This window comes from Eschrichtius robustus, chromosome 14 (genome assembly GCF_028021215.1).
Source record: "Eschrichtius robustus isolate mEscRob2 chromosome 14, mEscRob2.pri, whole genome shotgun sequence".
Classification (NCBI taxonomy): domain Eukaryota; kingdom Metazoa; phylum Chordata; class Mammalia; order Artiodactyla; family Eschrichtiidae; genus Eschrichtius; species Eschrichtius robustus.
In genome coordinates this window covers 10,350,474-10,373,953 of record NC_090837.1, presented here as the reverse complement: position 1 = coordinate 10,373,953, position 23,480 = coordinate 10,350,474, and the positions used below count along the sequence as shown (strand labels likewise).

Below are 23,480 nucleotides of genomic sequence, written 5' to 3'. Positions count from 1 at the left end.
GCAAAGGCCAGTGGACGGCGCTCACCTTGTGACTAACTCTAGAATTACTTATATGGTGCTGGTGCGGTGAGGTTCCAACCTACCACAAGAATGTGATGAGTTAGGGCCCAGGGTAGCAGAATCAAAGGGCTGCAGGGGTTAGGCAGGGAGTGTACAAGCGTGAAGCAGCGGTCGCAGGACAGCAGGCAGCAGTGGGGACGGTGGTGCGAGGAGAGAGCGCAGTTTAAAGGCAGCAGCTGCCACTCTGCTCCGGCGAGTTGTCACCACTTAGAATGCACATCTCGTGGGCCCATTTTCCAGAAGACATTGAAAAGCTCAGTCTTCATTTAAAATCTCCTGATTTTTAGATTTTGACAACCAGTTCACATCGTTGAAACACATGGTGAGGGCCCAAAACAAAAAACACAGAAATCGCACCTGCAGCCTGGACATTAGCTACTTGACAGTCTCCGGTGGACAGTTTGGCTTTCAGAGTTCAGTTTGCCTATTAGACACCATGCAAGAAGTTTTACCAGGGACGCAGAAGTCTTCATGTATGGGGACTTTCTCCATTCTTAATATAAATGTTTCTATCTGGAAATAAAGCATTGATGTTTGTATGCTTGTGATTGAGGTTTCGTTAGTAGTAGTAAAGGACAGGAGAGGAAGTCACCTCTCCGTCCCTTCTCCCTAAGGGGAAGTGTTTCACAACTGTTAGAGCCTGGCCCGCAGCACCAGTTTTGCGAGGATTCAAATCCTAGTTCTACCACCCAGACCGCCCTGACATGTTATGAAACTCTCTGTGCCTCAATTTCCCTCTCTATAAAGTGAGGATAGAATTTTCCCCCCATCTGTATGGTCAGCTTCCTTTTAGATACTTTTTCTTCCGTGTTATCAAAGAAAGCAAAAATGTCTTCCAGAGTTAGAATCCCATGGAGACACTCAAATTTAAAGGCTGTGTGTGTGTGTGTGTGTGTGTGTGTAAGAGACAGCAAGAAACTAGGCCTCAGTGAATGAAATCAGTTCTATCTTCCGTTAAGACCAATAACAAGGCCGATTTCTCAGTAATCCTTTGAAGTAAAATTTCCCAGCCTGGCTTACTGCAGGAATTGAATGGCAATGAGGCATTGCTAAGGCAGAGGTTCCCAAGCTCTGGGCTGCAGAAGAGTTACCTGGGGAGTTTTAAAAGAGATGGACATCGTCGGAGCCCTACCTCAAAGGATTCCAACTCACAAAGCCAGAAGCGAGGACCAAGAATCTGCATTTCCAAGCTCCCCTCTCCTGCCCTAGGGCTCTGGTGCAGGTGATCAGAACGCACCAAACTTTCTCCCTCCCAAATCTAAACGGCAGAGGCACTAACAGTAGCCAGCCGTTAACAGAGTGGTCAGCTTTCATTTACCTCAGCAAACTTGTCATCCTAACGTGTTATATCTAACTCAAGGCCAAGGATGGGAGTCATTTTACAGCCTAGGAGACAGACCCACAGAGAGGCTCTTTTGTAGCAATCTAAAAGGCAGCAAGGACTTCCTTGGAGGGGCTGGGAAAATCTGACTTTAGAGAAGAACTACCCTAGAGATAAGACCGAAAGGTTTGAATATGTCAGTTTTCTGCGTTTCATTAAAAAAAACTGTCTGAAGTCACCTATTGCCTTTTAAAAATGGTGAAGTCCTGCCTTTAAAAAAAAATATTCCTTATCCTTATTAAGAAAACTGTAACCAATCTCTTCTCCCTCAAGTGACTGAAATCTCGGGTAGTTTGTTTTCTCAGAATAGACTCAGGTCATGATAGTCTTCACCCAAACTCATAAAAAAGTCTCATTCATCCTAATTTTTTTCCTCCCAGTTTTATCAAGATGTAATTGACATATAGCGCTGTATAAATTTAAGGTGTACAGAATAATGATTTGACTTACATACACCATGAAATGATGATCACAATAAGTTTAGTGAACATCTATCAGCTCATGTAAATACAAAATTAAAGAAATAGAAAAAAATATTTTTCCTTGTGATGAGAACTCTTAGGATTTGCTGTCTTAACCACTTTTATATGTAACCTACGGCAGCACTCATTGTATTCATCACATCGTACATCACATCCCTAGCACTCATTTATCTTATAACTAGAAGTCTGTACCTTTTGACCACCTTCATCCAACTCTCCCTCCCCTCAACCCCTGCCTCTGGTAACCCCAAATATGATCTCTTTTTCCATCATTCGTCCGAATTTTACAGGTTGTCTGTGTGAGCCACATGGTGCTTGGAGCAAAGAAAGAGTTTCATGACATGCAGTCCGTTAGAACTGGGAATCATTGAACTAAAATAGTCAACAGTTTGGGATAGGATGCTGAGCTGTCAGAAGAGAAGTGTTCTGGTCCAAATGGAATCAGAAACTTGCAGTCTCTTGCAGTTATAAAGTTCCCTGCCCGCAGGTTACTGGGGAAGGTGGAGAAATGAATCGCGGAGGTGGAACATTGAAATATCGCATCCGTCTAGTTATTGACCCTGCTCCTTCACATCCCCAGCCTAAATCAGCAAGTCTGCAGACTTACTGTCTGCTGGTGTCTGAGGATTCAGGCAAGGTGAGGTGGCTCTAGGCATGTTTCACAAAGCACAGGTCTCACCTGTGACAGATTCAGCAGGGACGTTTGTGTCGTATGTTTAAACACTGGAACCACACTCCGAGCTCAGTGGGAGCCCTGTACCCATCCATACTCATAAGTGTCGCGCGACTTGGTGGCCAGAAGCTCCATGTAAACGGTCGCATTTTTCTCTTTGAGGAACATGAATGGTTGATTTCTGTAAATGCACATACATTGCAATTCCACTGACCTTACATCTCTGGGCGTTCTTGTAGGTACCTAAACAGCTAGGCACACTCCTGCCATGTATTAAAAATGTTTGTCATTCTTAGCAACAAGAGACTTCCTGTTCCAAAGTTCCATTAAGGAAGAACTTGACTTCTAAGTTTAAGGATCCCACGACTATCTCCCATTAGCAGGTTCAGAGTTAGTAGATGTTAACCCATTCTGTACGGCAAAGCTTCTGTCTCACAAACAGACTGGAAAGGTCCTTTCCTGGCCTCAAAATATCCCCCCTTTGCATTAGAATGGGAAGTAAGCATATACTTACTTACATATATACTTAAGCATGTATCTCAAGGGGGATAAGAAGCAAGAAGTTGGTCTTGCAAAAACATAAAAGCAAATCTGTCTTATTCCCTATATTATTGGCTGGTGTAAGGCTTCTTGGTGATTGTTTCGCACAGGATGTGTCTTCAGAGAATTTTTATGATTCCATGATGAAAAATGGGGAACATTACCTGTTTCCAGAAGATCAGAAGGGCTTTCTTTGTTGGTTCAGATAAGTTGCAGTGAAGACAAGTAAGACCGAAGTCATCAACAATGGACAGATTTTTGCTTTGAAAAGTTTGTAAGCTGGTGGGACATTGATGAAAATATCAGAATAAACATGAAAAAGATGTTCAAAAAAATAAGGAAATGTTTTTAAAAGAAAGAAGAATAAAGAAAGAAATTTTTAAAAAGGAAAGAAAAAGATGTTCAACCTCTTCAGTAACCAGGGCAACACAACAAATTAAAGCAACAACAAAATACTAATATACATATATAATTTATTTTTCTGGCTGCCAGACTGAAACAATTTAAAAGATGGATAATGTCAAGGTGGGTGAGAGTGTGAAGAATTGGATACCACACTGTCGGGGGAACGGTAAATTGGGACAGTCTTTTGGGAGATCAATTTGGTTGTATCTATTAAACTTTAAAATTTATGTGCCTGCCCACCCAGCAATTCTGCTTTTCAGTGTCACAAAAAGGCATGTAAAACAGTAGTTCTCCTCCCTACACATTAAAATCACCAGTGCCCAGGGCGCACCCTGGACCAGTTAAGTTAGAATCTCCAGTGGTAGGGCAGGGCATTGGTAGGTTTTAGGGCCCTACAGATGATTCTGATGTGCAGCCTAGGGATGAGAATCAAGGATGTGCAATGATGTTCATTGAAGCTCCGTTCGAAATCGGGGAAAGCTTGAAACAACCTAAATGTCCATCAGCAGGAAAATGGTTAAATACATAGTGGTTCATTCATAGGATGGAATAATACACTGCAGTTTAAACATGGAAGTATCTCCCTTACTGTGGCTTTATAAGGCCCCAGAGGATCTGGTTGCTGCTTCTCCATCCTCATCTCCCAGGACTCTCCCCCTCACTCCTCCACTTCAGCTACATTGAATTCCTCTCTCTTCTTTGAGCAATAGAAGTATGCCACAGGGCCTTTGCACTTGCTGGCCCCTCTACCTAGAATTTTCTTCCTCCCAGTATTCACATGGCTTGTTCCCGTCTCTCCTTGAGATGCTTGCTCATATGTTACTTAGCAGAGAGGCTACCCCTGACCAACTTCTCTAAAATAGCACCCACAGCCCCACGCCTCTTCCCTGTGTCCCCTTAACCAACTTTACTTTTCTTCCGAGTATTTACTTCTCCCTGAGAAGTTTTATATATGCATATAAATTTTTATATAAATATATAAAATATATATTTTATATATATATAAAATGGTCTGTTTCCTCCTACTGGAATGAAAACTCCAGGAACATTTTCATTTCATTTCTCTCATTGCCCATAATAATAGAGCATAACATTTAAGGGTGCTTCCCGTGAAGCTAGACCATTGGGGTTTAAATCTAAGTAGTTGTGTGCCTTTGGGCACGTCTTTTAACCAATCTGTGCCTCAGTTCTCTCATATATAAAATGAGGATAAAACAGTACCTACCTCATAGGGCTGTGAAGACTAAATTGTATAAAGCACAGTGCCTGGCACATGGTAGGAACTGCTGGGTATTGTTATTAACACCAGCACCTAGAGCAGTGCCTGGCATATAAATACTTACTGAATAAATGAATGAATGAGTTTAAATAAATAAATGCACACGCACATGCACACACACACACAACGATTTCTAAGTGAATATTTATGGATTTAAATGTAGAGGAAAATGCCTGGAGGATGCACCCCCAATGCTAACAGTGCTACTAACCCTTGAGGAGGAGAATAAGATTCAGAAAGACTCACGAACCATGACTATGCCTACATCTGCATCGTTTGGGGTTTTCTGCATGTGCCACACTTAAAACATAGTATGTTTCCAAATAAAATGTTTCTCAAACAGAAGCCAGTGCTTAGACTCAAAAGAGTGCAGACCTGCTAGTGCACCTCAGCACTGGTTGAATTAGAGTACTTGCCCTTTAAGAAGGAAGCCCTCGGTGACGAGGCTCTGCTCCCTCTCTCCCTCCCTCTCTCCCTCCTTCCCTCCCTCCCTCTCTCCCTCCCTCCCTCCCTCCCTCTCTCCCTCCCTCCCTCCCTGCCCTTTAAGAAGGAAGCCCTCGGTGACGAGGCTCTGCTCCCTCTCTCCCTCCCTCTCTCCCTCCTTCCCTCCCTCCCTCTCTCCCTCCCTCCCTCCCTCCCTCCATCTCTCCCTCCCTCCATCTCTCCCTCCCTCCCTCTCTCTCCCTCCCTCCCTCCCTCCCTCCCTCTCTCTCTCCCTCCCACCCTCCCTTCCTCCCTTCCTTCCTCCCTCCCTTCCTCCCACCCTCCCTCCCTCCCTCCCTCTCTCCCTCCCCCCTCCCTCCCCACCCCACCCCACCCCCCTCACTTTATCTCTTGTACACACAGTGTCTGAGCAGCCAGCAGTCAGCCAGGAGCATGGACGACGGACCTCATCCACACACACCCCAAAGGAGTTTCTGAGGAATGGATCCTTGACTTCAGACTGTGAGATCTTTTCCTCCAGGACTCTCCCTGGCAAATGAACTAACAATGAAAAGACAAAAAAAATGTCCAAAATTTAGGAAAACCAGGCAGCAAAGCCAGGTCAGCTAGAGTCATTGTTTTTTCTTTTTAAGAAAGAAAATCAAGTCTCACTCTTTCAGTTTATCAGAAGCCATTGTGTCCATGTGTCCATTCCTCTTCTCCAGAGACAAGCCTCAGAAAATCTCATTACTTCTAATGGGGGAGGGGGGTCCAGGTCCGGAAGGAGAGGGAGGTTCTGGGAGGAGCAATGGACGCTGGTGTTTGCGATGTTGAGCACGTTTGTAGCATGTTTAAAGTCACCAAACAGAGCTGAATTTGTGGATTGTTTCCTTTGATTTTTACATGTTGCAGCTTCGCTTCAAGCTTCAGTAGCTCCTCCTCCATCAGTTCCCCAGAGTTCACCGTCCCATCTTTGAAGACTCAGATGAAGGAGCTTTCTGGTCTTTTGTCTTGATCTCACTTTTTGTAACTCCCTCCCACCGACCCCTTCCTTGCATCCACCCTGGGTGAACTTGACCACGGCCACAGTTTTCACTTAGATTCTGAGAATGTACTTAGTGGTCAATTCTAGGTCCGCGGCCACCTTTCCCATCCCAGTTTTGGGAATATACTGGCTGTGTTTATGGAATGTGCTTTTATTCAATCTCTCTCTCTCCTCTTTCTCTCTTTAGCAAGTCTCAGGCAAGATCTTTGATTTTCCTGGATGCCACCTGGAAATGCCACCCACTGTATTTATTTTCTGTCAAATGTAAACCCTTTAGGTGTGACTGTACGGGTTTAACAAGGCCACCATTATTCTGCCTTCCAGAAGACGCTAACCCCGTGTGCAAGACATACCGCTGGTGGTACACAAAGATAATTTTTAAGTCATTTAAAGCCACAACATTAAGTGACACTGAATCACAAAGAACATTTGCCCTTTTCTATTCTTTTTCAATCCTGATTACAGCTCAGAGAAAGTCTCTGTGTAGTGCTCACGGGTCCTTTACACCTTTCTGATCCTTTGGCTCTTTTTCCTTCTTAATAAAGAAAGAGCAGGCCTCAGGTTCAAAGTCTTTTGTTTAGACAGAATTTAATAACTTAATGGCTTTTGTTTTCATTCTATGTATTTTATTAATTACCTTCCATTTATAGCCGTCTACTTAGGGACATTGTTTTCTGTTCAAGTACATTTACTTAAGAAAAGGAAGTGGACTCAAAGAAAATATTAAGTGGTTAACACAACAGGTGATAGGTATATATGTCACAAATAACTTCAAAAAAAAAATAACTTCAAACACTAATATTAGAAATAGTGAAAATAACTTTCCTAAGCAAGAGAAAAGGCAGCTTATTCTAAGTGAATGAACAAGAGGCTAAGTCAAAACACCTGAGTTCCAAAGCCTTTTTTGCCACTAACTAGCTATGCAAGCTGATTTTAGGCAAGTTTCTTATTAGCCTTCTGTGCCTCAAATTTCTTCATCTGGAAAATGGAGATAAGAACGCCTGCCTACTTAGCTCAGAGTGTTATTATGAGAATTCATCGCCATGATAGATATGATTGCCCCTGGAGGGAAATTCTAAGTGCTATACAAAGCATTGTTCTTAGATATTGTGAATCTCAGGCATTTGTTAAAAATCCTGGACCCTCGCAAAAAATAAACACTGATGGACACCAGATCCCACCTGTCATTTTTCCCAGATGTCCGTCACGAGCCAGCACTTGTCCCAGGAGGACATGAATCAGGGACACCAGTTCTCAGCACACAGAGATCCTGGCATCATTCCAGTATATGGGATCCTGATTTCTGTTTCTCACACCTTGTTTTTTGTTTGTTTGTATTTGAGTCCCTGATCTTTTACCCAAATCAAATGAAGTGTTGCTGAGAGGCAGAATAAAAATGGTTTTAAGAAAGCCTGTTTACCATGGTGTATACATTGTGTTTTCTTGGGGTTCCCAACCTTCTAGAGACTCCCATAATCGAAACGGGTTCATTCATCCCAGCCTCAGCCTATAGGGAGGACCATAGAGAGGCTGAGGGTGGGGCTAGAGAGGTGTCAACTCAGATCTAACTCATGGCCTGAAACGCCCTTCTGGGAGGCATTAAAAGTGTTGGTCCCACTAAAGCCACTGAGACCTCTGGGATCAAGATGAGGGTCTGATTTTTTTCTGGGCCCCCAGGGCCTGGCAGCGAACTTTAATATTGACAAAGTGTGATGACAGTCTTCTCTGCGACCTCCTGCAAGGCTGAGATTGCCCCTGCTCCACTCCAAAAAGCACAGTTAGGAAACACATTGGCCAAGAGCCAGGGGACTCTTTTAGCAGCCAATGACAAAAAAAAAAAAAAAAAAAAGGCTACAGAAAAAAGAGTTTACTTGATCATATAACTGAAAATTCCAGGGATAGCTTCAGGTATGGCTGGATCTTGGTGTTCAGCATTATTAAGAACGTCTCCCTTATCTACTTCTCAGCTTCAACTTCCTGAGTACATTTTGGTTTCACAGTGGCACAGCGGCTGCCAGCGTCTTCAGATTTCTTCCTACCAGCTAAGCAGTGCCTGTGGAAATAAAGTAACTCTTCCCTAATAGCTACAAGGGAAAAAAAAAAAGTTTCAATTTGAAATAATGCACAATTGATTTGGAGCAGGAACCAAGCCATCAGAATGGATACCAGCCATTAACAAACAGTTGTGGCCACGCTTTCCAACACAAAGTGATGCTGTGTCCAGGGGTGTGTGGTGCCCTCTTTGGCCAGAACTGGGTCACGATTCAGCCAGTAAAACGGAGGGTGAAGTCAGCTCCACCCAAACTTTGTGGATTGAGAGTGTGGGAAGGGTGGTTTCCCAAAGGAAAACTAAAATGGTTTTACCAGAAGAAGGAGAGACAGATGCTGAGCAGGGGAAGGAAAAAAAAACCCAACACAACCACTGTCTGCATTAATCAGGCTGCTTCTTACAATGCCTGTCACAAGCAGGGTAAAAGGCATCTACTAGCTTTTCAAACAATTTACCCATTCTGTTGTCACTCTCCTCCATTTCCTCATCCGACCATTATTGACAGAGCACCTGTTCAACCATAGAAACTGGGCTAGGCTTTGGAGATTCCAGTAGGATGAAGAGAGACCCTTGGGAAGAGTTATCAGGCTAGTGGGGAACAAGCACATATAGAAACAATTAGAAGGAAATGTGAGAGTGCTAAGACAGGCAAGGAACAGTGTCATGCAGTCCCTTTGCAGGAGGGAGCACTGACTGTATCCAAGGGGCAAAGCCTCAGGGAGGGAATGTCCGTGTCCCACTGCTCTGTGCATTGCTAAGGCTGATATGGCTACAGCCTTTGAGGTGGCTCTGTCTTTGCCCACAAGTTATGGGCAGAAGCAGATGCAGACATAAAATCGCTGGTCTCAGCTCTTGGATCAGCAAATTATCTTCGGCCCATACGAGACAGCTGCATTCAGCAAAACAGCATTATGCGTGTATCTTGATACGTAACCCTAGATCCAGGCTTCTAAATATAAGAAACTGTCTTGGGCTGCTGATTAAAAAAAAAAAAAAAAAAGGAGAAGTATTCTAAGACAGTGTCCGTATTCATTGGTTACTACCAATCCTTAAAAAAAATACTCATGGATGTTGAATATTTGAGCCTGGGGAATTACCCTATAAAAATAGGCCCCTGGGGGCTTCCCTGGTGGCGCAGTGGTTGAGAGTCTGCCTGCCGATACAGGGGACACGGGTTCGAGCCCCGGTCTGGGAGGATCGCACATGCCGCGGAGCAACTGGGCCCGTGAGTCACAACTACTGAGCCTGCGCGTCTGGAGCCGTGCTCCGCAATGAGAGGCCGCGACACTGAGGCCCGCGCACCGCGATGAAGAGTGGCCCCCGCTCGCTGCAACTGGAGAAAGCCCTCGCACAGAAACGAAGACCCAACACAGCCAAAAATAAATAAATTTATTAAAAAAATATATATAGGCCCCTGGACCAAGATACTTTGAATTCCGATTTGACAAATACAAAGATACCTGATACCCAGGCATCACCCATCATCCCTAGAGAAGCCACAGAAAGAACGAATCCCCTTTCCAACAGATTGATTGATTGATTATTTGTTCCAACAGAGATTTATTTATCAGGGGTCAGGAGAGGGAAGCACAAAGTTGCCTTTGTGCGTTTTTTTGTGTCAGGCATCTGAGTTTCATCTTGTGTACCTGTCTGTTCCAAACCTCAGATGAGTGGCCAGGTCAAATCTGCGGTAGTCCAGTCAAAACTTTTAGCCCTCTTCCGGTTCAAGTGCACGTTTGCCCAGTTCACAGTCATAGACTGGTTCACCGAGGTGCCCTGCCATTTAGTTTTCCCAAGCTGTCTGCTCCTGGCACTGCCACCAAGCATTGATTCCACTGGGTGACATGGAATCCCGTGTATGGGGACTGCTTGTGCTTTGGAGTGAGTATATTGACAGGAATTCATGAAAGGCCAAATCCTGCCTCTGTAAAGGTGACAAATGGCCTGATGGCCAGGGTGAAAGAGGACCTAATACAGATCCCAACATTTAGTAGGTAAGGTAAATAGCTCTTGAGCCATCTCAAGAAATCTAAACAATTACAATAGTCTTCTTGTAGGTCTCCCTGTGTATTCGTTTCTGATCGATGCTGTAACAAAGACTACAGACATGGTGACTTGAAAACAGTCCACATCTATTATCTTCCTGTTTTGGAGGCCAAAAATCTGAAACAGGTCTCACTGGGCCAAAATTAACATGCCGGCAAGGTTGCATTCCTTTCTGCAGGCTCTCAGGGAGAATCCCTTTGCTTGACTTTTCTACCCTATGGAGGCTGCCCACACAAGCCGGGCTTCATTTGGGTCCATAGCTTTGTGAAATAACTTTTGGGTGTACGTGGATTTTCATAACTTCTGTTTTCTAAACCATCACTATGAGTGATCAAGGAATAAGTGAGAATGTTTGGGGACAGGAATTTGAACCAACTCCTTGTATGGGTGGCTTGTGAGGCCTCTTTTGAGGCTGGGCTGCCCCCTCGTGGAAGAAGTGGAGAAAGGCAAGTCAGGGTGTTCCCTTTTAATGAATGGCATGTTTCTATTGCCTTTTATAACCCTCTGTGTCTGTGTAATGGGCTCCAGAAACAAGCTGGAGGGAAATTGCACAGCTTTGACAGAGAAAAGAAGCAACAGGGTCTGGAATAACCAGCTTTCAACAAAACAGAAATGGAGCTGATGCTTTTTAAGGGCTTACATTATGCCAGACACTACTCTAAGCACTTTGTACCATGTAATTGTCACAAGAACCAACTGAGGAAGCTACTATTTTTTTTAATTTATTTATTTTTATTTTTGGCTGCGTTGGGTCTTCGTTGCTGCGCGTGGGCTTTCTCTAGTTGCGGCGAGCGGGGGCTACTCTTTGTTGTGGTGCACGGGCTTCTCATTGCGGTGGCTTCTCTTGTTGCAGAGCATGGGCTCTAGGCATGCGGGCTTCAGTAGTTGTGGCGCACGGGCTTAGCTGCTCTGCAGCATGATGGGGTCTCCGCGGACCAGGGCTCGAACCCGTATCCCCTGCATTGGCAGGCGGATTTTTAACCACTGCGCCACCAGGGAAGCCTGGAAGCTACTACTTATTTTCCACTTTTGACCAACAAGGAAACCGAGGCATGGGAAGGTTAAGTAACCTGCCCAAGGACCCATAAGTAGTAAGTGGTAGAAGTAGGATTTGAACCTGCATAGCCTAGCTCCAGAGTCTTAGGTTCCAACATGACCATACTTGCCACTAGTCACTAGTTCAAAGCACAAAAGTACAGTCTGCTGCTTTTGAAACAGATTTATTGGCTGATTTCCAGGGTGATTTTTCAGGATAACTCACTCTAGGACTTAGTTCTGGCCTCAAAGTTCTCAAAAGCAGTGTAACATCTCTGTTCCTTGGGAAGTAGGGAAGATAGTAAAACCTCAGTGACGGAGGAAGACAGAGTCTGGCTAAATCAGGCTTGTTCTTCAGTCTCTGTATTCTGCAATTCTAAAAATAGAATTTTGCCCCCAAAGAAGTTGTTTAACCATTAAAAGAAAAAAGTGGGTAACTATAATAATATTATGGCTTGCTATCTGCCAAGTATTGTGCTAAGCCCTTAAAATGTACTTTCACTCAATTGCCATTAACAACCCTAAATATAAGTACTACTATTAATTCATCTTTGTCTTTGAGGAAACTGAGGCACAGAGAAGTTAAGTAACTTGTTCAAGGTCACACAACTGCAAAGTGTTAGGATTTGAGCCTAGGCAGTTTGATTCTAATATCCATGTTCTTAATCACTACATTAACTCACATAAATCATAAAACGACTCTAATCTTTTAATTCATAACTGAGAAAAATAACAGAACTACTTTTTACACATAACAGAAAGAAATGACTTAATTGCCTGTTGCCCATTTTCCCTAATAAGTTGCAAGCTTGACATAAATTTGTGCGGGCTGAACTTTGGGGACAGATTTGCGGTAACTACAACATATTTTCTGTCTGGGATCTTATCAGATATTTAAGAAGCTCTGAGGTCTCACCTTTATGTCTAAAATTTATTTTCTATGTACAATAATTGATATGCACAGAAGAAAAAACTACTACATTCCTATTGTTATATTCTTTTTTTTTTTTTTGCCATCTTTTTTTTTTTTCCCCCCTGCAGCATCTTAGTTCCCCAGCCAGGGATTGAACCCAGACCCTCAGCAGTGAAAGCAAGGAGTCCTGACCACTGGACCACCAGGGAATTCCCCATTCCTATTGTTTAACAGTAGGAGCTAATCTGAGTGTATGATTTAGAATGCTTTTGGTCGTAAGCAACAGAAAATCCAATTGACTTAAACAGTAGGAGAAGTTACTGGTTCTCATAATGGAAAATTTCAGACAGAGGACAAACTTCAAGGTTGATTTGATCCAGCAGATCATAAAGTCCACACTGTGGCTCTGATTCTCTTTGATTCTCTCAGTTCTGTTCTCTTTTGTGTATAATTCATTGTTCTCATCTGGCATCCCTCATGAGAGGAGCATCTCAAGCTAAAAGTTCCTCATCAATGTCCTGAGAGAAGCCTCTCTACCCCAAACCATCAGACAAAAGCCCCGCCCTTCCTTCTCACTGTAACATGTCATAGGACCATGTCTGAATCCAGGTTAGCATAGGTCTGGCTTACAAGCCCATCCCTGAAATAAATACTCTAGCAAGAGGGGTGAGATTATCCACAGGACCTGCTTCTGGAGTTGTTCAGTAAATATTAGCTCTTATTAATTTTATTATTTTAAAAAATGAGATTTTTTTTCTACCTAGGTGAAGTATAAGCAGAATGACCAATAATGAAAAGTTGGTCCACCTAACTCTTGAATCAACAAATATGTAGCAAAACAATATAATACTACTTTTACTAAGGCTGCCAAAAAAAAAATTTAATGTGATAATGTTAAGTTTTGAAAAGGGTGTGATAAACAGTCATCCCAAACATAATTCCTAGAACATTTTTAGAGATAAATTTGACAAATTCTAGCAAAATTTTAAAGGTATGTACTCTTAGGTTCAGTGATCCTATTGTTAGGAATTATTCCCACTATTTTGCTCACAGAACTACACTAGATATGTGAATTGGTTGAGTTGTATGGGTATACAACAGCAGTGTTATTTGTGAAAGTCCAAGATGAAGAACAAAAATGTTAGAACAATTAGGCACCCATGTGCCAAAAAATGAACCTCAACCCATACCCCGTACCACACATAAAAATTGACTGAAAATGGATTAGATCTAGATGTAAAACCTAAAATGATAAAACTTCTGAAGAAAATATATGAGGATGTGGAGAAATTCGAGCCATTGTGCACTGTGGTAGGAGTATAAACTGGTGCAGCCGTTATGAAAACAGTATGGCAGTTCCTCAAAAAAAAGTGGAATTACCATATGATCCAGCAATTCCACCCCTGGGTATATACCAAAAAGAATTGAAATCAGGGTCCCAAAGAGATATTTGTACACCGATGTTCATAGTAGCATTATTTGCAATAGCCAAAAGGTGGAAGCAACCCAAGTGTCCATCAACAGATAAATGGATAGTCAAAACGTAGTATACACCTAATGGAATATTATTCAGCCTTAAAAAGGAAGGAAATTCTGGCACATGCTGCAACATGGATGAACCTTGAAGACATTATGTTTAAGTGAAATAAGCCAGTCACAAAAGGACAAATACTGTGATTCCACTCATATGAGGACCCTAGAGTAGTCAAATTCATAGAGACAGACAGTAGAATAGTAGTTGCCAGGAGCTTCAGGGAAGAGGGAACAGGGAGTTATCACGTAATAGGTATAGAGTTTCAATTTTGCCAGATGAAGAGTTTTGGAGATGGATGGTTGTGATGGTCGTAAAACAGTGCGAATGTATTTAATGCCACTTATAAATGGTTAAAATAGTAAATTTTATGTTCTGTATATGTGCTAATCGTGTTTTTTATTTTCTATATTTTATGATGCTTTGATATCTTGGGGCCAGTGACCGGGGAGAGACTTCCCCTCCCAAGGTTAACTAATTCCTAGGGATAGTAGATGACTTGCCTAGAATATGCGAACCAACAGCTCCAAAGCCCATACTCTGAACTACCCCCTTCCTCTGGCTTTTCCACTCCAGGAGGCAAAATTCCTCTGCCCTGACCATCCCAGGGCCAGGTAACAGACAACTGGGGACCAGCCCTATAGCCCAGAGCCCACCGAAACTATTCAAACTATCCAATCTTAGACCTGCTCAGCTGCTTACCCTGCCTTCCCCATTCCTTCTCTCAGAAATCACAATAAGGACTCTACACATGCTTTCCCCTCACTCTCTCTGCCTGTGACCAACCTCAGGGTTCCCTCTTGTGGCCATGTGTGGCATGGCGTGCCTCCCACCCCCTCCTCTTGGGAACTGAGAGTAACAAACTTTCTTTTTTTTTTTGGTTGCACCGGGTCCTAGCTGCGGCAGGCGGGCTCCCTAGTTGTGGCTCCAGGGCTCCTTAGTTGCCGCATGCAGCTCCTTAGTTGTGGCATGCGAACTCTTAGTTGCAGCATGCATGTGGGATCTAGTTCCCTGACCAGGGATCGAACCCAGGCCCCCTGCATTGGGAGTGTGGAGTCCCATCCACTGTGCCACCAGAGAAGTTCCCAAACTATCTTTTTGATGGCAATCATATCCTGATCTGTTGGCCTCACCATACACGAATAAAACCAAAATCCCAGGTACATTTTACAACGGTATATTTTAGCACAATTTTCAAAAAATAGATAATTTTTTAAGTGTCTTGAGAAGACGATTAATTCAATTATGGTACGTTTATGCTGTAGTAGTTTAGCATGGTCATTAAGAGTGTAGACTTGGGAGTCGAATTTCTTGCATCTAAATCCTGGCTCTCCTGCTTACTAGCTTTGTGATGTTGGGAAGTGACTTATCCACTTGTGTCTTAGTTTTCTCATATTTAAAGTGGGGATAATAATAGAATGTACCTCCCAGGGCTTTGTGAGGATTAAATGGGTTAAAGCAAGGACAGTGCCAGCTATATAGTAAGCACTCTGCAAATGTTAACTATTATTGTTATGGAATCTGCAGCCATTTAAAAAAGGAGGGAGCTCTGTATGTGCTGACATGGAAAGATACACTAAGGGGGGAAAAGTTCCAATTGTGTCAATATTTTAAAGGAGAGAGATATAAGCAAATACATTTTCTGCAAAAAAAATTATACAATTATAAGAAAATATGCCCCCTAAAAGTAGACAAGAGGTTATTTTGGGAGGAAAAACATAGGGATATAGGGGGAAGGTGTAAGGGGGACTTTTGTTTTTTTATTCAATACCTCCTATACTACTTGAAATTTTTATCATGTTCATTCATACTTAAAAATACAGACATTTAATTTTTGGAAGACTGGGAACATTTTTCGTTGCTCTTTCTTGTCACCTAGCAGTTGCTGGAGGCATTGCCTGGTGTGATCACTATCATTGGTGTTCTCCGTATTCACTATTTCATAAGTGATCCACCTTCTTGATTTAGTATCTTATGCCAAGCAATTCATAGCCTCCAACTTTCAGATGTTAATGGGTTTGGTAACAGTAAGAAACATGCACCCATAGTTATAAAAGTCAAAAGATGTTAAAAAACACAACAAAAACAAAAAAGCATCTAGTTTGGTATCCTTCACTGAATGACCATTTCAGTTTTATATTTATAATCTTGATCAGCCTGACCCATTGGTCCACCTCAAATGATCTCTTACTGATTGGCCCTTACCCAATGATCTGTCCACTATGCCTAAATTTCTACATCAGTCTGGCTGCCCAAGTTTGATTGAATATTGGTTCCATGATTTCCTTGCTGTGTGACCTTAAGCAAGTCACTTCACCCCTCTGAGCTTCAGTTTCTTCATCTGTAAAATACAGGTGATAACAATAGTAGATCCCTCAAAGGACTGTTGGGGTGTTATGAGTTGATATATCAAGCACAATGACAGGCACATAATAGGGCTTGATAAACAACTTTCACTATTAATACCTACAGTCTTCAGATTGCAACTTAACTGTCACTTCCTCCAGGAAGCCTTCCTTGACCTCCTGGCTAGGTCAGATCCCTCTCACTAGGGCACAGTTGTCCTTCCTAGCATTTGTCACAGACAACTACTGGATGATCATTTTATTAATGTTTCTCTTGCCTACTGGATCATAAGCCCTATGAGCATGGAGCCTGGGTCTGGTTTTGCCCATCATTCTATCCCTAGCATCTACCCCAGTGCCTGGCAGATAGTAGTTGTGCCGTAGGTAATTATTGATAAAGAAATGAATTAATGAAGTTAGAAAACTGAAGGCCTCCAAAAAAATTGATGTTAACTAGAATGAGTGCCACGATCAGGTTCTGATGGACTGAGCCATCTGTGTCATGAGACACAGTAGCAGACCTGGGGTCGACAGGCTATCCTGCAAGATGGTTTGCATACGGTGAATTGGAAAACGGATAAACTGTACACCTCTACCATTTGTCCTAGGACCAATCCTAGTTTTTTTTTTTTTTTAATTGAGGTGAAATTCACATAACATAAAGTTAACCATTTTAAAGTATACAACTCAGTGGCGTTTAGTACATTTTCAATGTCACGCAACCACCATCTACACTGAGTAAAAAACATTTTCATCACCCCAAAGGAAAATGCTGTGCTCATTAAGCAGTCACTCCCCATTCCCTCTTCCATCCAGCCGCTGGCAACCACCAATCTGCCTTCTTTTTCTATGGATTTGCCTATCCTGAACATTTCCTACAAATGGAATCATACAACATGTGGTCTTTTGTCTCTAGCTTCCTGCACTTAGCATGATGTTTTCATCATTGAGCGCGGAATCTTAACCACTGGACCAACAGGGAAGTCCTGACTCCTGAAATTTATAAATCTGTGTTTTTATAATTGGCTGAATTCTAAGATTTAGCCCTACCCTCAAATTCTATGATATTATAAAGTGTATATTCATCATCACATGAATCAGATAGTATTAATCCCATACATAAACCCTCCTGTGAAATCCCACTGACTTGGAATAATATCCAGAATGTTCACTGTGACCAATGAAGTTCGAAAGGATCAAGCGTTTCCTCCTGCTTCCCAATACACTCCAGCCACCATATAAATTGCCTCTATGTTTCTCTAGCATGGGAAGCTCATACCTACCCCAGGGCCTTTGCACTTGCATTTTTCCTCTGCCTGAAATGCTCCTCCCAAACTCTTCTCCCATCTGACTCTTTCTTGTCATTGAGGTCTCAGCTTAACTCTCACCTCCTTAGGGAGGCCCTCCGCGACCATCTCATTTAAAGTAGTACCCTTGTCACTCACATAATTCCATTTTGTTTCCTTCATAGTAGTAGGTCACTCTGAAATTATCTGGCTTTTTTGTTTGCTTGTTTATATATCTGCCTGCCACCAGGGGCCCTTCAACTTTGCAGAGGGATAAACATTGTCTGTCCTGTTATTCCTTTATCCCCAGAACCCAAAACAAAGCCTAGTATATATTGGTTCTCCATAAATATTTGTGGACTGAATACTATAGAATGAACTCCATTTACTTCTCTGCCAGTGACTATTTCTCTGTCACAATGACAGGTGCATCTCAGTGGGGAGAGAACACAGGGATGTCTAGCAAGAAAAGATGGGCACATCTGCCAAACATTGTCAGTGTTATTTACACGGGCTAGATAAATTTCAGAAAGCCTGGTGGAAATCCAAGAAGGCCAACTAAAAGCAAGCTAATAATTCTTTCCCAACAGCTCATACACATCGTGGTCTGTCTTAGCTCGGGCTGCCATAAAAAAGTATCACAGATTGGGTGGCTTAAACAACAGAAATTTATTTTTCCACAGTTCTGGAAGCTGGAAGGTCCAAGATCAAGGTTCTGGCAGGGTTTGGTTTCTGGTGAGAGCTCTCTTCCTGGCTTGCAGATGGTGACTTTATCTTCACATGGCCTTTCCTCTGAGTGGGCATGAAGAGAAAGAATGAGAGAGAGAGAGATCTGGTATCTTTCCAACTTCTTTGAAGGACGCTAATCAGATCAGATCAGGGCCCCACCTTTATGACCTCACCTAACCTTAGTCACCTCCTAAAGGTCCTGTCTCCCGATACAGTCACATTGGGGGTTAGGGTTATGAATTTGGGGGGAATACAAACATTCGGTCCATAACAAAAGGTGCTTTTCTCCCCCAGGTCTCTTCAGCAGCTCTAAACTCAACTAGCTGACTAAGTCCAGAACCTCAGACTCCAAATGGCCAGTAGTTGAGAGATTGCACTGGAAGCTTCCATAGTTACTAAAGAAATGCCCCTGCCCAGGAGTCCTTGGAAAGTGATCATCTGGCAGGCATGGCTTGAGCCAGATGTATTTTCCTAGAAAGGGTTGTGAGGAAAGAGGGTCAAGATGTTATTCTCACAATCAGGGGGTTACAGTGCTGGGCAATGTATAGTCCAGAAATGAGGCAGGGTTCCCTTTTCCGGAGCTGGGCACCTCTCTTTCTTTTTTCTTAAAATTATATTTATTTCTTAAATAGTTAACATGCACATGGTACTAAATTCAAAAAGTGTAAAATGGAATAAAGTGAGAACTCTTCCAGCGGCCCAGCTGCCTTCCATAGAAGCAAACAACATTTTCAGTTTCCTATATATTCTTCAGATTTTCTATACTTTTACCAGCAGTAACATGTGTATCTTTCTCTCCCCTTAAATGCTAGCATACTTTGATGCCCTGTTCTGCACTTTTCTTTTTTTTTTTCCTCCTTGTTGATATACGTTGGATATTGATCGATATCAGCATATGGCGTTTCTTCATTTTTTAAGTCTGTATAGCTTGCCATTGCATAGCTATGTCATGATTTTTTTTGATTATTATTATTTATTTATTTTTTGTTTATTTTTTAATTTTTGAATTTTATTTTATTTATTTTTTTATACAGCAGGTTCTTATTAGTCATCAGTTTTATACACATCAGTGTATACATGTCAATCCCAATCGCCCAATTCATCACACCACCACCCCCAACCCCCCACCGCTTTCCCCCCTTGGTGTCCCTACGTTTGTTCTCTACATCTGTGTCTCAGTTTCTGCCCTGCAAACCAGTTCATCTGTACCATTTTTCTAGGTTCCACATATATGCATTAATATATGATATTTGTTTTTCTCTTTCTGACTTACTTCACTCTGTATGACAGTCTCTAGATCCATCCACGTCTCAACAAATGACCCAATTTCGTTCCTTTTTATGGCTGAGTAATATTCCATTGTATATATATACCACATCTTCTTTATCCATTCGTCTGTCGATGGGTATTTAGGTTGCTTCCATGACCTGGCTGTTGTAAATAGTGCTGCAGTGAACATTGGGGTGCATGTGTCTTTCTGAATTATGGTTTTCTCTGGGTATATGCCCAGTAGTGGGATTGCTGGATCATATGGTAATTCTATTTTTAGTTTTTTAAGGAACCTCCATACTGTTCTCCATCGTGGCTGTATCAATTTACATTCGCACCAACAGTGCAAGAGGGTTCCCTTTTCTCCACACCCTCTCCAGCATTTGTTGTTTGTAGATTTTCTGATAATGCCCATTCTAACTGGTGTGAGGTGATGCCTCATTGTAGTTTTGATTTGCATTTCTCTAATAATTAGTGATGTTGAGCAGCTTTTCATGTGCTTCTTGGCCATCTGTATGTCTTCTTTGGAGAAATGGCTGTTTAGGTCTTCTGCCCATTTTTGGATTGGGTTGTTTGTTTTTTTAATATTGAGAGGCATGAGCTGTTTATATATTTTGGAGATTAATCCTTTGTCCGTTGATTTGTTTGCAAATATTTTCTCCCATTCTGAGGGTTGTCTTTTCGTCTTGTTTATGGTTTCCTTTGCTGAGCAAAAGCTTTGAAGTTTCATTAGGTCCCATTTGTTTATTGTTTTTATTTCCATTACTCTAGGAGGTGGATCAAAAAAGATCTTGCTGTGATTTATGTCAAAGAGTGTTCTTCCTATGTTTTTCTCTAAGAGTTTTATAGTGTCTGGTCTTACATTTAGGTCTCTAATCCATTTTGAGTTTATTTTTGTGTATGATGTTAGGGAGTGTTCTAATTTCATTCTTTTACATGTAGCTGTCCAGTTTTCCCAGCACCACTTATTGAAGAGACTGTCTTTTCTCCATTGTATATCCTTGCCTCCTTTGTCATAGATTAGTTGACCATAGGTGCGTGGGTTTATCTCTGGGCTTTCTATCTTGTTCCATTGATCTATGTTTCTGTTTTTGTGCCAGTACCATATTGTCTTGATTACCGTAGCTTTGTAGTATAGTCTGAAGTCAGGGAGTCTGATTCCTCCAGCTCCGTTTTTTCCCTCAAGACTGCTTTGGCTATTCGGGGTCTTTTGTGTCTCCATACAAATTTTAAGATTTTTTGTTCTAGCTCCGTAAAAAATGCCATTGGAAATTTGATAGGGATTGCATTGAATCTGTAGATTGCTTTGGTTAGTATAGTCATTTTCACAATATTGATTCTTCCAATCCAAGAACATGGTATATCTCTCCATCTGTTGGTATCATCTGTCATTTCTTTCATCAGTGTCTTATAGTTTTCTGCATACAGGTCTTTTGTCTCCCTAGGTAGGTTTATTCCTAGGTATTTTATTCTTTTTGTTGCAGTGGTAAATGGGAGTGTTTCCTTAATTTCTCTTTCAGATTTTTCATCATTAGTGTATAGGAATGCAAGAGATTTCTGTGCATTAACTTTGTATCCTGCAACTTTACCAAATTCATTGATTAGCTCTAGCAGCTTTCTGGTGGCATCTTTAGGATTCTCTATGTATCGTATCATGTCATCTGCAAACAGTGGCAGTTTTACTTCTTCTTTTCCAATTTGTATTCCTTTTATTTCTTTTTCTTCTCTGATTGCCATGGCTAGGACTTCCAAAACTATGTTGAATAATAGTGGTGAGAGTGGACATCCTTGTCTTGTTCCTGATCTTAGAGGAAATGCTTTCAGTTTTTCACCATTGAGAATGATGTTTGCTCTGGGTTTGTCATATATGGCCTTTATTATGTTGAGGTAGGTTCCATCTGTGCCCACTTTCTGGAGAGTTTTTATCATAAATGGGTGTTGAATTTTGTCAAAAGCTTTTTCTGCATCTATTGAGATGATCATATGGTTTTTATTCTTCAATTTGTTAATATGGTGTATCACATTGATTGATTTGCGTATATTGAAGAATCCTTGCATCCCTGGGATAAGTCCCACTTGATCATGGTATATGATCCTTTTAATGTGTTGTTGGATTCTGTTTGCTAGTATTTTGTTGAGGATTTTTGCATCTATATTCATCAGTGGTATTGGTCTGTAATTTTCTTTTTTTGTAGTATCTTTGTATGGTTTTGGTATCAGGGTGATGGTGGCCTCATAGAATGAGTTTGGAAGTGTTCCTTCCTCTGCAATTTTTTGGAAGAGTTTGAGAAGGATGGGTGTTAGCTTTTCTCTAAATGTTTGATAGAATTCACCTGTGAAGCCATCTGGTCCTGGACTTTTGTTTGTTGGAAGAGTTTTAATCACAGTTTCAATTTCATTACTTGTGATTGGTCTGTTCATATTTTCTATTTCTTCCTGGTTCCGTCTTGGAAGGTTATACCTTTCTAAGAATTTGTCCATTTCTTCCAGTTTGTCCATTTTATTGGCATAGAGTTGCTTGTAGTAGTCTCTTAGGATGCTTTGTATTTCTTCAATGTCTGTTGTAACTTCTTTTTCATTTCTAATTTTATTGATTTGAGTCCTCTCCCTCTTTTTCTTGATGAGTCTGGCTAATGGTTTATCAATTTTGTTTATCTTCTCAAAGAACCAGCTCTTAGTTTTATTTTTTGTTTTGTTTTGTTTTCCTTTTTAAATTTAGAATCTTGTTAGCAATACATTACATCCTTAATAGAAAAAAACAACCATTTACACAGTAACTCAAAAACCAGCCATTTAAGAAAATAATGTAGTAATCAACTGCAACCAGGGAAAACAGGCCCGCTCGTTTGATTCTACTGGCAAGTCCATGTTTATGCAAACTTTGAGGGAGTCTCTGTCCCGAATGGATGATGAAGCATTCAAGTAAAAGGTAAGGAGTTATAAGCGTGAGTTTTTGAGGGATTCTGCCGCAGAAGAAGTTCTTCCAGGAGTAGCCACAGTCCTCCAGTTTACTCCAGTGTTGTGAAGTTTCTGGGACGACCAGCATAGTTGCCTTTTGAGGAGATTTGACAATTCATCAGCCTCAAGATTCAGGTCTTATAAAACATTCTTCCCACATTAAAGAAGACTTTGTCCCACAGGAATAAGTTTTTCATCGCTTCTCCAGCTTCTTGTATTTGGCTTCCAGTTTTTTTTGAATATGCATCCAACTTGTAGGCTGCCTGCTCAAGAGCTGCTACCTGCTCCTCAGTTACATTGATCTGATCCAGATAAGGCTGTAGTCCAGCATACTTCTGGTTTAAGTCCTTTAAGTTTCTACTAATGTTTACAGTAATATCTTTCATTTCAAGATACTTCAGACTGGTTAGTTTATTCATATTTTCCAGAAGCTTATAGTCTTCACTGGTGGCCGTCAGTTCCCCAGTCAGGTAAGTTGCCATCTTGGAGAACATGTCCCGGCAGAGCTCAGTGATGTCAGCCTCAGCGGGCACCTTTGCTTCCTCAGTGGTCTCCACGGCGGCATCATCCCGAACAGGCTCCTCGCGGTGGGTCTCTGGGACACCCTCGGCCGCCGCCGCCATGCCCGGCCCCGCGGTGCTTCCGGTTCTGGGATGCCTGCGCATCGCTCTTAGTTTTATTGATCTTTGCTATTGTTTTCTTTGTTTCTATTTCATTTATTTCTGCCCTGATCTTTATGCTTCTGCTCTGATCTTCTCTGATCTTCTGCTCTTTATCTTTATCTTTCCTTCTGCTAACTTTGGGTTTTGTTTGTTCTTCTTTCTCTAGTTCCTTTAGGTGTAAGGTTAGATTGTTTATTTGAGATTTTTCTTGTTTCTTGAGGTAGGCTTGTATAGCTATAAACTTACCTCTTAGAACTGCTTTTGTTGCATCCCACAGGTTTTGGATCTTCGTGTTTTCATTGTCATTTGTTTGTAGGTATTTTTTGATTTCCTCTTTGATTTCTTCAGTGATCTCTTGGCTGTTAAGT

At 41.7% G+C, this 23,480-nt stretch overlaps 1 protein-coding gene and 1 pseudogene across 1 annotated transcript in view; one reads left to right on the top strand and one right to left on the bottom strand.

Annotated features, from left to right (window-relative positions):
- Nucleotides 1–5,726, top strand: part of TMEM233 (transmembrane protein 233) — a 38,261-nt gene extending 32,535 nt beyond the window's left edge. Inside the window, exon 3 of the mRNA XM_068563690.1 lies at nucleotides 5,667–5,726. Coding sequence (XP_068419791.1) covers nucleotides 5,667–5,673 — 7 coding nt within the window. The 3' untranslated portion in view covers nucleotides 5,674–5,726. The remainder of the gene's footprint in view (nucleotides 1–5,666) is intronic.
- A 16,653-nt stretch (nucleotides 5,727–22,379) lies between these two features.
- Nucleotides 22,380–23,115, bottom strand: LOC137776741 (biogenesis of lysosome-related organelles complex-1 subunit 2 pseudogene; annotated as a pseudogene).
- Nucleotides 23,116–23,480: the final 365 nt, after the last annotated feature.